This window comes from Delphinus delphis, chromosome 20 (assembly GCF_949987515.2).
Source record: "Delphinus delphis chromosome 20, mDelDel1.2, whole genome shotgun sequence".
Lineage (NCBI taxonomy): Eukaryota > Metazoa > Chordata > Mammalia > Artiodactyla > Delphinidae > Delphinus > Delphinus delphis.
In genome coordinates this window covers 44,675,060-44,691,520 of record NC_082702.1, presented here as the reverse complement: position 1 = coordinate 44,691,520, position 16,461 = coordinate 44,675,060, and the positions used below count along the sequence as shown (strand labels likewise).

At 38.7% G+C, this 16,461-nt stretch overlaps 1 protein-coding gene across 1 annotated transcript in view; it reads right to left on the bottom strand.

Moving 5' to 3' along the window:
- PKD1L3 (polycystin 1 like 3, transient receptor potential channel interacting) overlaps nucleotides 1-16,461 on the bottom strand; it is a 58,574-nt gene that overhangs the window by 3,434 nt on the left and 38,679 nt on the right. The window contains 4 exon segments of the mRNA XM_059999300.1: nucleotides 5,988-6,103; nucleotides 8,340-8,525; nucleotides 9,445-9,585; nucleotides 11,850-11,943. Coding sequence (XP_059855283.1) covers nucleotides 5,988-6,103; nucleotides 8,340-8,525; nucleotides 9,445-9,585; nucleotides 11,850-11,943 — 537 coding nt within the window.

The window sequence follows — 16,461 nt, the reverse complement described above, 5'->3', positions numbered from 1 at the left end:
AGATAGCTTCATGGGTGAATTCTATCAAACATTTAAACTTTTAAATTCTCGGACTTCCCTGGTGGTCCAGTGGTTAGGACTCTGTATTTTCCACTGCAGGGGGTTGTGGGTTCGATCCCTGGTCAGGAAACTAAGATCCCATGTAAGTCAATAAATGTGATACACCATATTAAAAGAATGAAGGATTAAAAACATCTCCATTGTACATATATACAATGGAATATTACTCAGCCATAAAACAAAACGAAATTTAGTTATTTGTAGTGAGGTAGATGGACCTAGAGTCTGTCATACAGAGTGAAGTAAGTCAGAAAGAAAAAATACCGTATACTAACACATATATATGGAATCTAAGAAAAAAAAATCGTCATGAAGAACCTAGGGGTAAGATGGGAATAAAGACACAGACCTACTAGAGAATGGACTTGATATGGGGAGGGGGAAGGGTAAGCTGTGACAAAGTGAGAGAGTGGCATGGACATACATACACTACCAAACATAAAATAGCTAGCTAGTGGGAAGCAGCCGCATAGCACAGGGAGATCAGCTTGGTGCTTTGTGACCACCTAGAGGGGTGGGAGGGAGGGAGATGCAAGAGGGAAGAGATATGGGAACATATGTATATGTATAACTGATTCACTTTGTTATAAAGCAGAAACTAACACACCATTTTAAAGCAATTATACTCCAATAAAGATGTTAAAAAAAAAAGACATGATCTCAACAGATGCAGAAAGAGCATTCAACAAAATTTAACAACCTTTAATGATAAAAACTCTCAACAAATTAGGCAAGAAGGAATGTACTTCAACATAATAAAGGCCATATATGTCAAGCTCACAGCTAACATCATACTCAATTGTGAAAAGCTCTTCCTCTAAGATAAGGAACAAGACAAGGATGCCAACTCTCACCACATCTATTCAACACAGTACTGGAAGTCCTAGCCAGAGATGTTAGGTAAGAAAAATAAATAAAAGGCATCCAAATAAGAAAGGAGGAAGTAAAACTGTCTTTGCAGATGACATAGTCTTATATATAGAAACCCTAAAGACTCCACCAAAAACCTGTTAAAAAAAATGAATTCGGTAACACTACAGAATAAAAAATCAAAATACAAAAATCAGTTGCATTTTGTTACACTAACAACTAGCTGAAAAAGGAATTAAAGTCTCATTTACAATAACATCAAAAAGAATAATACACTTGGGAATAAATTTAACCGAGGTGAAAAATCTGTTCAATGAAAACTATAAGAGATTGATGAAAGATATGAAAAAGACAAAAGTAAATGGGAAGATTTCCCACATTCATGGATTGGAAGAGTTAATATTGTTTAAATGTCCATACTACACAAAGTGATCTACAGATTCAATGCAATCTCTATCAAAATTCCAGTGGCATTTTCCCCAGAAATAGAGAAAATCCTAAAATTTGTATGGAACCACAAAAATACCATGAATAGCCAAAATAATCTTGAGAAAGATGAACAAAGCTGGAAGCATCACACTTCCTGATTTCAAACTATATTGCAAAACTATAGTTATCAAAATACTATGATATTGGGATAAAAACAGATACATAGAACAATGGAACTGAATAGAAAACCCAGAATTAAACCCACACCCATAGATTCGGCCAACTAATCTATGACAAGGGTGCCAAGAATACACAATGGGGCTAGTCTCTTCAACAAATAATGCTAGGAAAACTGGATTTCCACATGCAAAAGAATGCAGTTGGACACTTTTATTTTGCCATATTCAAAAAATCAAATGGATTAACAACTTAAACCTTAGACCTGAAACTGCAAAATTCCTATGAGAAAATAGAAGAAGCTTCTTGACCCTGGTCTTGGCAGTTTTTTGGATATGACGCTAAATGCACAGGCAACAAAAGCTATAACAAGTGGGACTACCTCAAACTAAAAAGTTTCTGTGCAGCAAAGGAAACAATAAACAAAAGGCAGCCTATGAAGTGGGAGAAAATATTTGCAAACTATATATCTGATAAGGGGTTAAAATCCAAAATCCATAAAGAACTCATACAACTCAATACCAAAAAAAAAATCATCCTGATTAAAAAATGGGCAAAGGACCTGAATACACATTTTTCTAAAGAAATACAAATGACCAACAGGTATATGTAAAAATCACTAATCATCAAGGAAATAACAAACCGAAACTGCAATGTGATATCACCTCATGACTGTTAGGATGGCTATTATCAAGAAGACAAGAAATAACAAATGTTGGTGAGGGTTTGGAGAAAGGAGCCCTGTTGGTGGGAATGTAAGTTGGTACAGCCATTATGGAAAACAGCATGGAGGTTCCTCAAAAAATTAAAAATAGAGCTACTAGATGATCCAGTAATCCTACTACTGGCTATATATTGAAAGGAAATGAAATCAGCATCTTGAAGAGATATCTGCACTCCCATGTTCATAGCAGGATTATTCACGAAAGTGAAGATATGAAATAAGCCAAACAAAGAAACATGTATGATCTCTTATAAGTGCAATTTTTAAAAGTCGAACTTACAGAACCAGAGGGTAGAATGGTGGTTACCAGGGGCTGGGGTGGGGAGGAGGATGGGTGGATGTCAGTCAGAGTATACAAACTTTTAGTTTTAAAATCAATAAGTCCTGGAGATCTAATGTATAGCATGATTATAGTTTATAGATTATAGTTAATATATTGTATACTTGAAATTTGCTTAGAGAATAAGAGTTCTTATCACACTAAAAACAAAACATGTAACCGTGTGAGGTGATGGATATGTTAATTAGTTTGATTGTGGTAAACATTTCACAATTTATTCATATATCAAAACATCACATTGTACCTTAAATATATACAATTTTAATTTCTCCATTGTACCTCAATAAAGCTGGGGAGAAAAGAGAACCTAAAAACTATTACTTAACAAAAAAATTAAGCAAGCTGGCTGGGTACTAAATATAATAAAATCAATAGCCTTCATATATTCAAACAATATTTACTTAGAAACTATAGTGAAATAAAATCTCATTCACAATAGACCACAAAAGATAAGCCTAACGAGATGTGCAAGAATTATATGAAGAGAATTTAATATTACTGAGGGATACAAATGCAGATGAGAATAGAAAAAGCATACCACACTCCCAGATAGAACATCATAAGCTACCAATTCCCTAAATTAATTTTTATAAATCCTTATTTTGTTTCTGTATAAATATCTAAATCTCTACAACTGAACGAGCTCTTAATACATAAAAAGCTCCCATTTATCAAAACAAGCAAACAAAACCAAGCAGCCCAATGAAAAATGGGCAAAAATTATAGAATGACACTGATTCATTCTTTCTCTCAATCAGTATGTATTGAGTGCTCACATACACCAGGTCCTGTTCTAGGTGCTGGGAACACAGCAGTGGACAAGAGTCCCTGTCCACAGAGCATTCACATTTGAAGAGGGAGGGAGACAGGCAATAACCAAACAATATTCAGGTAATAATTGTGCTATGAAGAAAACTGAGCCGCGGAGCAACTAAGCCCGCGTGCTACAACTACTGAAGCCTGCGCGCCTAGAGCCCGTGCTCCGGCAACAAGAGAAGCCACCGCAGTGAGAAGCCCGCGCACCACAACGAAGATGAGTTGCCCCCACTCACCGCAACTAGGGAAAGCCCACGCACAGCAACGAAGACCCAACGCAGCCAAAAATGAATGAATAAATAAAAAATTAATTAAAAAAAGAATAAACTGAGTAGGAAGAGGGGATAGAGAGTGTTTTGTGAGGAGGGAGCAGTGCTGTTTATTTACAGGATGATTAGAGGTTTCTAAGAGGAGGTGGCTTATGAGAAAGACCCTAATAAAGTTTGGAGCTCCCAATGCAAACGTCAGGGCAACAGCAAGTTCCAAGGCAAGAGCATGTGCATCGTGTTTAAGGAGAGCACAGAAGCTTGTGTGGCTGAATTAGAGTGAATGAGGGTCAGAATGAGGGTAGGAGAAGTAACAGATGTAGCTACAGCTCTGGACAGGGAAGGCCCTAGAGTAAACTTTAGAAAGGGTTTGGGCTTTTAAGTATGATGGAATCCATTGGGAGGTTTTGAACAGGGACAAAACACATTTATGTTGTAAAAAAATAATATGGGGAAGATGGAATGAAGAAGGGCAAGAGCAGAGGCAAGTTTTGTCCATATGAGAGGAGAAAAACGGTTCCTTAGTTTAAACTTGCATTTTCTCATGAGTGCAGTCGCAAACCTTTTGTATATTTCAGAGTTACCTGTATTGTATGAAAACACCAATGTTCACTGAACTGTTGGCGATGTGGGCAGATCTAATACATTGCTCATGGGAACATTAATTGGTACAATTGAGGAGAACAATTTGGCAATATCTTTCTAAATGAAAAATGGATATACATTTTTAGCAAGTCTTTTCAAGGTACTTATCTTACAGATATATTTGCACATGAGTGAAATTACATACGTAAAAGGGTATAAATGGTAGTATTATTGTTAACAGTATAAGAGTGGAAACAATCTAAGTGTCTATTAATAGGGAACTGGTCATAAAACTTATGGTACATCCACGCAATGGCGTACTATATAGTAAATGAATAAAACATAAAAAGGGACAGCTTTATATATGCTGATGGAACAATCTCCAGGCAAATTGAGGGGAAAAGGCAAAAAGGCATGACAATGTGTATAGTATGCTGCTATTTATCATCTAATGTATTTGCAAATGTATAGATTACCTCTGAAAGAATTTACAAGTATACCTTGGAGATACTATGGGTTTGGTTCTAGACCACTGCAATAAAGCAAGTCACATGAATTTTTTGGTTTCCCAGTGCATATAAAAGTTATGTTTAGGGAATTCTTTGGCTATCCAGTGGTTAGGTAGGACTTGGCGCTTTCACTGCTGGGGCCCGGGTTCAATCCCTGGTTGGGGAACTAAGATAGTACAGGCCGTGCGGTGTGGCCAAAAAAAAAAAAAGTTATGTTTACATTGTATTATAGTCTATTAAGTGTACAATACCATTATGTCTAAACAATGTACATACACCTAAATTAAAAATACTTTATTGCTAAAAAATGCTAATCATCACCTGAGCCTTCTTTTAGCAATAGTAACATCCAAGATCACTGATCACAAGTCACCCTAACAAATATAATAATGAAAAAGTTTGAAATATTTCGAGAGTTACCAAAATGTGACACAGAGACACGAAGTGAGCAAATGCTGTTGGAGAAGTGGCGCCAATGAATTTGCTTGACACAGGGCTGCCACATCTTCAGTTTGTTAAAGAAAACATGCAGTATCTGCGAAGTGCAGTAAGGTGAAATGCAGTAAAGTGAGGTATGTCTGTATAATCAATTGGGAATGTAGTTGCTTCTAGGAAAGGGAGAAGGGGGATCAGGGGATAAAGGAGAGTTGCACAATATACATCATGGTACATATGGATTTTCTACATATTCATGTTTTAATTATGAAAAATGTTTTAACATGAAAGAAAAAGATTATGTTACAAAATTTGGCAGGGAGAGGTTTGCAGTAGGTTATTAAAGGACCTAGGGTCCTGCAGAAGATAAAAGAGAAAGGTAAAGGGTGACTTAACCTTCAAAGATGGCCTTACTTTATATTTCTTAAATAAAAACTGTGCAATTCTAGAATTGTGATTAGTGTTTTTTCACCTCAGAAGAAAGTCAAAAGAGATAAAGTTTAAATTGCTGCAAGAGGAATTTTAATTAAATCCTACAAAAAAAATTCTTCCCTAAATGTGTTTCAACATTGGACTAGGCTATTTAGGAAAGTTCTGTTTTTATAGGATACAGATTTATTTACAGGATACAGATTATCTGCCATGAATGGCTTGGGCTTCAATATTCCTGAAAACAAGTGGACTAATGGGACTGGGCTACATCAATTCTGAAAGCGAAAATTTTTTAGCAGTTGAAGAGTTAAAAAATGTTAGTTACAATTTTTACTGCTGTTTACCCCATATCTACCTAATTCTATTTCATTATCTACATCTGCAGATTGCTGCTGCTCTTCCTTAGTATGTCCAGGTAACTCATGTAAACTCTGTGGTTCTAGTACAACCAGAGCTCCAACTGCCCCAGTTAATAACAATAGCTAACACCCATCGACCGAACAGTATGTGCCCGACACTGTTCTAAGCACTTAGATCTACTAAGGTTTTAATCTTCACATCTATCTTACAGGGTAGGTCCTAAGATTATCCCCATTGTACATATGGGGAAACTGAGGCACAGGAGGTTTAGTAATTTACCCAAGAACACACTGCTGGTAAGTGGAGAGCAAGGATGTGAACCTGGGCAGTCTGGGCAGCCTTCTGAGTCTGCGCCTTTGGACCACAACACTATACTGTAAAGCAAAGGAGTCTAAGAGGAGAACATGTCTTATTGTGATGGCACTAGCCTTAGCCACCCAGGGTCTGATTCACTTTTTATTTAAGTCAGTATAGACAGTTACTGACTGCAAACAGAATATGCCCTCAACCTAGAACTGTCACCATTTAAAACCCAACTAGAAAGAATCAACACGCAAGGTACAGAAGTTGCCATCTGTTAAAACTCTTAAATGCAACAAGTACACATTTAAGAAAAGATTATACAGATGTAGAAAACAAACTTATGCTTACCAAGGGGGAGGTGGGGGAAGCATAAATTGGAAGATTGGGATTGTATATACACACTATTATATATAAAATAGATAACTAATAAGAACCTGCTATATAGCACGGGGAACTCAGTACTCTGTAATGACCTATATGGGAATAGATTCTAAAAAAGAGTGGATATATGTATAACTGATTCACTTTGCTGTACAGCAGAAACACAACATTGTAAATCAACTATACTCCAATAAAAATTAATTTTAAAAAAACGACTATACATGTTTGCTGAGATGAACATATCATTCAGATTTTTTTCAGGAACCTAGGAGATGTTCCAAATCCCAACAGAAAGCCACCAATCCTGAGATTAATGAATGTAACAATTTCTAGAATACAGCTTAATAAGATATAAAGTTATAATATGGCAAGGTGTTGGTAACTGGTGAAAGATACTGAACAAGAAGCATTCATACTGGGACTTCCCTGGTGGGTGAGTGGTTAAGAATCCATCTTCCAATGCAAGGGACGTGGGTTCGATCCCTGGTCAGAGAACGAAAATCCCACATGCCGTGGGGCAACTAAGCCTGAGCGTGGCAACTACTGAGCCCGCGTGCCACAACTAGAGAGAAGCCTGCGCTTCGCAATGAAGAGCCCATGCACTGCAATGAAAAGATCCTGCGTGCTGCAACTAAGACCCGATGCAGCCAAATGAAAAAAATAAAAATAAAAAATTATCTAAAAAAAACCAAGCATTCATACTAACTCCTCTTTTTTTTCCTTTGTTTTTTGACTGCGTTTGGGTCTTCGTTGCTGCGCGTGGGCTTTCTTTAGCTGTGGTGAGCGGAGGCTGCTCTTCGTAGCGGTGCACGGGCTTCTCATTGCAGTGGCTTCTCTTGTTGTGAAGCACAGGCTCTAGGCGCACAGGCTTCAGTAGTTGTGGCTCGCAGGCTCTAGAGCACAGGCTCAGTAGTTGTGGCGCATGGGCTTAGTTAACTCTGCGGCATGTGGGATCTTCCCGGACCAGGGCTTGAACCTGTGTCCCCTGCATTGGCAGCTGGATTCTCAGCCACTGTGCCACCAGGGAAGTCCCCATACTAACTCCTCTTGATGGTGAGGTTCTTTGAGGGTACAAACCATGTAATGTCCATCATTTTATTAGCTCCTAGGACAGTTCCCAGCATACTAGGTGTTCACTACATATTCGTGGAACTGAACTGGATAACCAAGAAAAGTTACACAGACACATCACAGACTTGGGAATGACTGCACATCAGGCAATATATCAAAATATCATCTGGTGTGGAGATCTTTCTGGGTACACTGTTTTCGTGGTTTTGTGCTTATAGAACAAACTTCTCAGCTACATGTGGTTCCCTCCTTCACAAGGAGGCAACCAGTCCCAGGGATCACTCCAATTACTTTTCATGTTGTTAGTGAATAAAGTCTCAATTTTGTTTATCAGCCTCTTGTGAAACTCATCAGTGGGAATCAGCCTTCATGGGCCTGATCACCCTTGGGTGAACAGACATACACCTGAACGTGCTTAGATGGGGCCCTGGGAGTGGACCTTTGGGTGCCCACAGAGGTGCAGTCATTTTGAAAAAGCCAGCGGACCTTTCTCCAGTGTTCTAATGGGTTACTGCAGGGGTGTCTGGAAAACCAACTGCACCCCACATTTGCAGGGCTGGGCCCCAGGACTGTGTTCTTACCTCTGTAATCCCTGTACAGGTTAGGAAGGACGGTGCTACTGGCCCAGGGGTAGAAATGCTTAAGAAGTTTGATCTCTGAGAAGCGGTAAGGAAAGCTCTTGTGGATAGCTTGACGGAGGTAAAATCTGTTGGAGTTGTGTGCTGAGTAGACTGCAGTCATCAACAGGATAAGGAAGAGTATTTGTACTAGTTTTAGAAGAGAAAATCACAGGTGAGTAGTTAGCTTAGAAATCCTCTGTGTTTTTCTTCATTTTTTCCTAAGCTGACCGACTTTTACAGGTCAAAAACAGTCAAAAGTTGGCAATTTGATATGGTTCAACCTAATAATTGCAAACAGATAAGCAAAAGCATTTGGCTCTTAGCAATATCTCTCTATATATCTATAGATATCTACATATATCCTTCCCAGAATTACTCTGCCACTGATCAGAAATTTTACTTAAAAATAAGATACATAAAATCTCACACAAGTGTTGTATTTTAGTTCTTAGGTCTAAATGTCCCCCCAGACCACTCCTTTCATCTCCTCCCCTTCCCCTCCCCAGTTATCTATAGATTGTCTGTGTTCACAAGAAGGGAAGGCATGATAAAAACAGAATTTGTCTTCTTTGGTCCAGAGAATCCAATAACCCAAACACTAGACGTGTTGAACCAGTTACCTTGCACTTACAGGACAGCAGTTTTTTTTTGGCCATGCTGCGTGACATGTGGGATCTTAGTTCCCCCATCAGGGATCGAACCCGTGCCCCCTGCCGTGGAAGCGCGGAGTCCTAACCACTGGACCACCAGGGAATTCCCAGGACATCTATTTTTCAAAGCATATTCATTTTCCCTCCACCATGCGATGTAGATCAAGTTTCATTATTACATTCTGCAGGTAGAGAAAGTGACTTACTGAAACACACAATTAGATCTCAAGATTCCAAGTTCAGGAGTCCTTCCATTCACCTTACAGCCTTGCTTAAGGGAATCCAGAATTTTTCGAGGTGAATATTTTAAAATAGTTTTCCACCCTTCTTCTATATTTTCCATTTAATTCTCATTCCCCCTTTTCTTGATGGGAAATGTGCTGCTGTATCAATAGGTTACCATTTTTTCTCCATACCCAAAATATCTCCTGTCAACTTGAAGAATTTCTTCTCTTTCAAGGTTCTTTCTGGGCGCTTAACTGGACCATTCATAGCTGGGGCTACGCAGATGGGGTTGTTTTCATCTCTTGAACCGGGTAATGATGAGGGACATCTTGCTGTCAAAAATTCAAATATAGGCCAAAAAAGGGTATATTTCATTAAGTAGTTATTCATCAACATTTGTTGAGCATCTTCTATGAGTATCTCCTGTTAAATGTTGAAATAGAGAATAAAGCTCTCTAAGCAGCCCTTCCCAAACTATCATGAAAGACTTAAAAAAAAAATTTCCAATCCATCAGGGACTGATACTTTTGTAAAAATACAGTAAAAACGAATTACTAGGAAAATGACATATAACAGAGGCCTACAAAATACAAGAACCATTTTGAAAATTAGATTCAATAGGCCTAAAATTAGTCTGCCCAACTGCTCTAAAAGTTTCTAAATGCTTATTCTCAATTTCTGTACTTATCTTGGACTAGAAACACAGTTTTAGTCAGTGGACCACCCGATGGGAGCACTGTTCCAGAGTGGTGGTTCTCAAAGTTTAATGTGCCAGGGGATGACCTGGAATTTTGTTAAAATGCAGTTTCTGGGGTGAGGCCTAAGATTCTGCATATCTGACAGTTCCAGGAGATGCCAGCGCTGCTGGTCTCCAGACCACACTGTAAGCAGAAGAATATAGAGACACGTAAATCAAGACGGAGAGAGAAAGGGAGTTAGACTATGACCTAAAACTTGTCAGCCTGTAAGAACCAAATGCTGAGGGATCACTGAAAAGAAAAACCTCCCTGAGGAATTCAAAGAAGGTGGCCCAGAGGCAGTGACATGTGACATCTGTTTTGAATGTTGAGTCAGAAAGAATTCTCTAGATGGACAAGGATAAGGACAAGAAAAAAGTCATTTTAGTAGAGGGAACAGCAATTCAAGAGACGGAGAGATGAAATGAGGGCTAGGAAGGCAGTTATAGTCAGATTACTAACTTTTCAATCTCATAAGGAATAAGATACCAACCCCTTAGCAGCGTGCCCACCACTCAGTTTAAGAAATAAGTGATTGCCAAGATAAAATCCGCTGTGTACCTCTGTGATGGTATCCCTTCTTTCCTTCAGAGAGCTAATCCTCTCCTAAATTTTGGAGTGTATCATCCTATGCATTTCTTCATTAAAAAATATGTCTCTAAGCAAGACATGCATTGTTTTGCATGATTAAAATGGTGTGTTAAAAAAACAAATGGTCGGGCTTCCCTGGTGGTGCAGTGGTTGAGAGTCCGCCTGCCGATGCAGGGAACGCGGGTTCGTGCCCCGGTCCGGGAAGATCCCACGTGCCGCGGAGCGGCTGGGCCCGTGAGCCATGGCCGCTGAGCCTGCGCGTCCGGAGACTGTGCTCCGCAACGGGAGAGGCCACAGCAGTGGGAAGCCCGCATACCACAAAAAGAAAAAACAACAACAACAAAACAAATGGTCATGAAGAACCTAGGGGCAGGATGGGAATGAAGACGCAGACGTAGAGAATGGACTTGAGGACACGGGGAGGGGGAAGGGTAAGCTGAGACAAAGTGAGAGAGTAGCACTGACATATATACACTACCAAATGTAAAACAGATAGCTAGTGGGAAGCAGCCGCATAGCACAGGGAGATCAGCTGGGTGCTTTGTGACCACCTAGAGGGGTGGTATAGGGAGGGTGGGAGGGAGGGAGATGCAAGAGGGATGAGATATGGGGATATATGTATAACTGATTCACTTTGTTATAAAGCAGAAACCAACACACCATTGTAAAGCAATTATACTCCAATAAAGATGTTAAAAAAATGTGTTAATTTTTCTGCAGTTTGCTTTTCAGCCATCTTTGTGTTTGTGAGTTTCATCCATGTAATATGAGTGGCTCTAGTCAGTTATTTAGAGGGTGGACTCCCTCAGGTTTGGTGACTGAATGGTGGGTGGGATTTAGGATTATTATGTTTTTAGAGAATGGTGATGCTATTAACTGAAATGAGAAGACAGAGTAAAGAAGTGAATTTGTGGGGCAGGCAAATAATTCTGCTTGGGGCATGTTTAATTTGAGATACCTGCAGGCATTCAGATACAGAGGGTGAGCAGTTGGAATCAGCACTTGGGGCTCAAAGGTAGAAACACTAGGAAGGAATCTAGAATACAGGGAAGAGTAGAAGCATTGAGAGATCTAAGGAGGGATGGATCACAAAGAGTGTTGGTGACGCACTGGTTAGTCTTGGGCTGGGAAGAAGGTGCAACAGCTGGTCAGAGACAAGATCCTGAATGGATAGATTCCTCTGAGCCAGTGAGGTGGCTAGGAGCCCACTGTTCTGATACAATTTGCTATTTGCAAAATTAGATATTAGTTAGAACTACTTGAATTACCCAAGACTGCCAAGATCCTGTTGATGTTCCTTCTCTTTGTGAAGCACAGCATCCTGTTCAGCAGCAGTGAGTGAAACAATGTGAGGAAGATCACCTAGACAGGAAAGTCAGAGAAGAAACTTAATGAGCAGATATTACAGGAACCAAGAAGGTGGCGCTGTTAGGTAAAGGTGAAGGTGGGTATGATTAATACATTTCAGTGACTTGGCCCTTTATTTTTATGGAAAACTGAGAATTAAGTAAATTCATAATTATTTTTGCATAACCATGAGGATGTGGTTGATATAATGTTAATCTTTGTATTTTTGCTTGTAGTCCTTAATCTGCTTGGCTAGGAAAGTTTAAACTATTAAATGATTTGTGATGATCTGTATAAGGTGTTCACTGACACCTGTTTTTGGAACAACATTGATGTGCTAGACTGAAGAAGCAATATTTTTGAAAGTGCCAGTTTTGCTGAAGCAGGCATGGAATCTTAGAATTGAGTAAGACCTTAAGCCTCTGTTAGGGGAAACAAGTATCCCCCGCTCCTTAAATTTCCTGGGAGGGGAGGAAAGTGCTCCAGTCCTCAGAGAACAAAGGACAAGAGTAGTATTTCCGGCCCGTTGCCACACACCCCTATTGTGATGTGGCAATTCCAGGTGTGTCTGCTCTGCAGACCTAAAGTCGCCCTCTAGTGGATTGTCTCAAGCATTACATCTGAGGGGAAATTACTAAAAAGTACACTTGGCCATGAGTTCAACCAAACTGCACTTTAGCAATACCGATAGCTAAGCTAACACACTGGTTTCCATCTCCTGTTCCTCTTTTTATACTTTCCAACTTTTAAAAACTTATATACATTTATTATAAAAATTTTCAAAAACAGAGATATTTAAGAAACTTAAAAAATTTGGAATACATCCATTAATCATTTTTGTCTTAATATATCTGGACCAGTTTTCCACATCCTTACATTTTCTATAACATTTTAAATGGCTGCTCAGTATCCCATTACACAGATATGGCTGTCTTATATTAAGCAATATCCTATTTTTGAACATTTAAATTGTTGCCATTTTATTATTATAAACCACTCTGAATTTTCTCAGAATAGATCCTTAGAAATGAAACTTACTCAGCAAAGGGATGCAGAATTTGAAGGCTTTTACTGTATACTGCCAGATTTTCCTCAACCAGCATTAAGTGCCCATTTTTCCTGGTATCACTGTGTATTATCATTTGTTTTCCTTTGCCATTTTTAAAAGCAAAATTGAATCTTACTGTTCTAAGTTATTTGACCAGTGAAGAGGAACTTTTTACAGTTTTTAGCCATTGTAATAACAAAGGTTTTTAGCTTTAAAAAATGTATTTACACACATTAAAAAAACACTCTTTTTGGTGTATAATTCTACGTGTTGACAAATACACAGAGTATCCACCACTATAATCAAGATACGTTACAGTTTCATCACCCCCAAAAATTCCCTGATGCTGCCCCTTTGTGATCAGCCCTTTTTACTACCTCCATCTCTGGGAACCACTGAAAGATTCTTCATCCATGTAGGTTTTGCTTTTTGCAGAATGTCATATAAATGGAATCATAAAGTATGCTTTTGGAACTGGCTTCTTTCACTTACAATAATACATCTGAGATTCATCCATGTCACTACATGTACCAGTAGTTTGTTCTTTTTCATTGCTGAGTAGTCTACTGTATGGATGTACCACAGCTTATCCATTCACCAGCTGATGGGCATTTGGGTTGGTTCCATCCTTGGCAATTATTATAATTATAATTATTATTATTGGCCACACCATGTGGCATGTGGGATCTTAGTTCCCTGACCAGGGATCAAACCCGTACCCCCTGCAGTGGAAGCGCAGAGTCTTAACCACTGGACTGCCAGGGAAGTCCCATCCTTGGCAATTATGAATAAAGGTGCTACAAATATTCACACAATTCTGTGTGAACATAAGTTTTTATTTCTACTTAATTATTTACTTATTTATTTTTGGCTGTGTTGGGTCTTTGTTGAGGCACGTGGGCTTCTCTCTAGTTGTGGCGTGAGGGTTTTCTCTTCTCTAGTTGTGGTGCGCAGGCTACAGGGCACATGAACTCTGTAATTTGCAGCACGCAGCCTCTCTCATTGAGGCGCACGAGCTCAGTAGTTGTGGCACATGGGCTTAGCTGCCCTGCGGCATGTGGGAATCTTAGTTCCCTGACCAAGGACTGAACCCGCGTCCCCTGCATTAGAAGGCAGATTCTTTACCACTGGACCACCAGGGAAGTCCCGGTTTTTATTTCTTTTGGGTAAACACCTGGGAGTGCAATTACTAAGTTATATGGTAACTGTATAACTCTGTATGAAACTGGTAAACTGCTTTCCAAAGTGGCTATGCCATTTTTTCATTTCTACCACCAATGAATGAGAGTTTCCAGTTACTCTGCGTCCTCACCAGCATTTAGTATTATCGATATTTTAGTCATTCTACTTCAGACAATACTGCAAAGCTACAGTAATCAAAACAGCATGGTATTGGCACAAAAACAGACATATGGCTTAATAGAACAGAATAGAGAGCACAGAAATAAACCCACACACCTATGGTCGATTAATCTCTCACAAAGGTGGCAAGAATATCCAATGGAGAAAAGACAGTCTCTTCAGCAAGTGGTGCTGGGAAAGTTGGATTGTAGCATGTAAATCAGTGAGTTAGAACACACCCTCACACAAAAATAAGCTCAAAATGGCTTAAAGACTTAAAAATAAAACATGACACCATACAACTCCTAGAAGAGAACATAGACAAAACATTCTCTGACATCAATCATACCAATGTTTTCTTAGGTCACTCTCCCAAGGAAACAGAAATAAAAGCAAAAAAACCCAAAAAACAAATGGGACTTAATCAAACTTATACGCTTTTGCACAGCAAAGGAAACCATAAATCAAATGAAAAGACAATCTACGGATTGGGAGAAAATATTTGCAAATGATACAACTGACAAGGGCTTAATTTCCAAAATACACAAGCAGCTCATACAACTCAATAACAAAAAAACAAACAATGCAATCAAAAACTGGGCAGAAGGCCTTAATAGACATTTCTCCAAAAACACATACAGATGGCCAACAGGCACATGAAAAGATGCTCATCACTGTTAATTATTAGAGAAATACAAATCAAAACTACAATGAGGTATCACCTCACACTGCTCAGAATGGCCATCATTAAAAAGTCTACAAATAACAAATGCTCTAGAGGGTGTGGAGAAAAGGGAACCCTCCTACCCTTGGTGGGAATGTAAATTGGTGCAGCCACTATGGAAAACAGTATGGAGGTTCCTCAAAAAACTAAAAATAGAGTTGCCATATGATCCAGCAATCCCACTCCTAAGCATATATCCGGACAAAACTGTAATTTGAAAAGATACATGCACCCCTATGTCATAGGGGTGTCACTATTTACAACAGCCAAGAAATGGAAACAACCTAAATGTCCATCAACAGATGAATGGATAAAGAAGATGTGGTACATATATACCACGGAATGCTACTTAGCCATAAAAAAGAATGAATGCCATTTGCAGCAACATGGAAGGACCTACAGATTATGATACTAAGTGAAGTAAATAAGAAAGAGAAAGACAAATACCATTATATCACTTATATGTGGAATCTAAAAAATAATACAAATGAACTTATCTGCAAAATGTAAACAGACTCAGACAGAAAACAAACTTATGGTTACCAAAGGGGAAAGGAGGTGGGGAAGGGATAAATTAGGACTTTGGGATTAGTAGATACAAACTACTATATAAAAAATAAACAATAAGGTCCTACTGTATAGCACAGGGATATTCAGTATTCCCTAATAAACCATAATGGAAAAGAATACGAATACTTATAACTCAATCGTTTGCTGTACACCAGAAACTAACACAACATTGTAAATCAACTACATTTCAATAAAAAAGGTATCTTTCATACAGCAAAATGTTTAATTTTGATGAAGTCCAATTTACCTATTTTTTTCTTTCCTGGATTGTGTTTTTGGTAATGTATGTATATAAGAACTCTTTGCCTAGCCTAAGGTTTTGAAGATTTTCACCTATGTTTCCTTCTAAAAGGTTTGTAATTTTACCTTTGAGTATATGATCCACTGAGTTACTATTTTTTTAAATATTTATTTTGTTTATTCATTTGTTTGGCTGCACCAGGTCTTAGTTGTGGCACACGGGATATTTAATTGCAGCATGTGGGCTTCGTAGCTGCGGCATGTGAACTCTTAGTTGCAGCATGTGGGATCTAGTTCCCCGACCAGGGATCGAACCCAGGCCCCCTGCATTGGGAGTGTGGAATCTTAACCACTGGACCACCAGGGAAGTCCCCATTGAGTTATTTTTATCTGACATTTTATTATTAAATTTAAAAAACATACATAAAAATTGGAAAATACAAAAGTTAACTTTTCACCGTATTTGTTTTGCTTCTTTTTCTGAAGCACTTGAAAATAACAGACATGACATTTCACACCTAATTAAAGGTAATTCTCACTTTACATGGTAGTGTGGGATCATACAAATGACCTAGCAAGCTGAAACTGTGCAAAGTGATCTTAATCATCA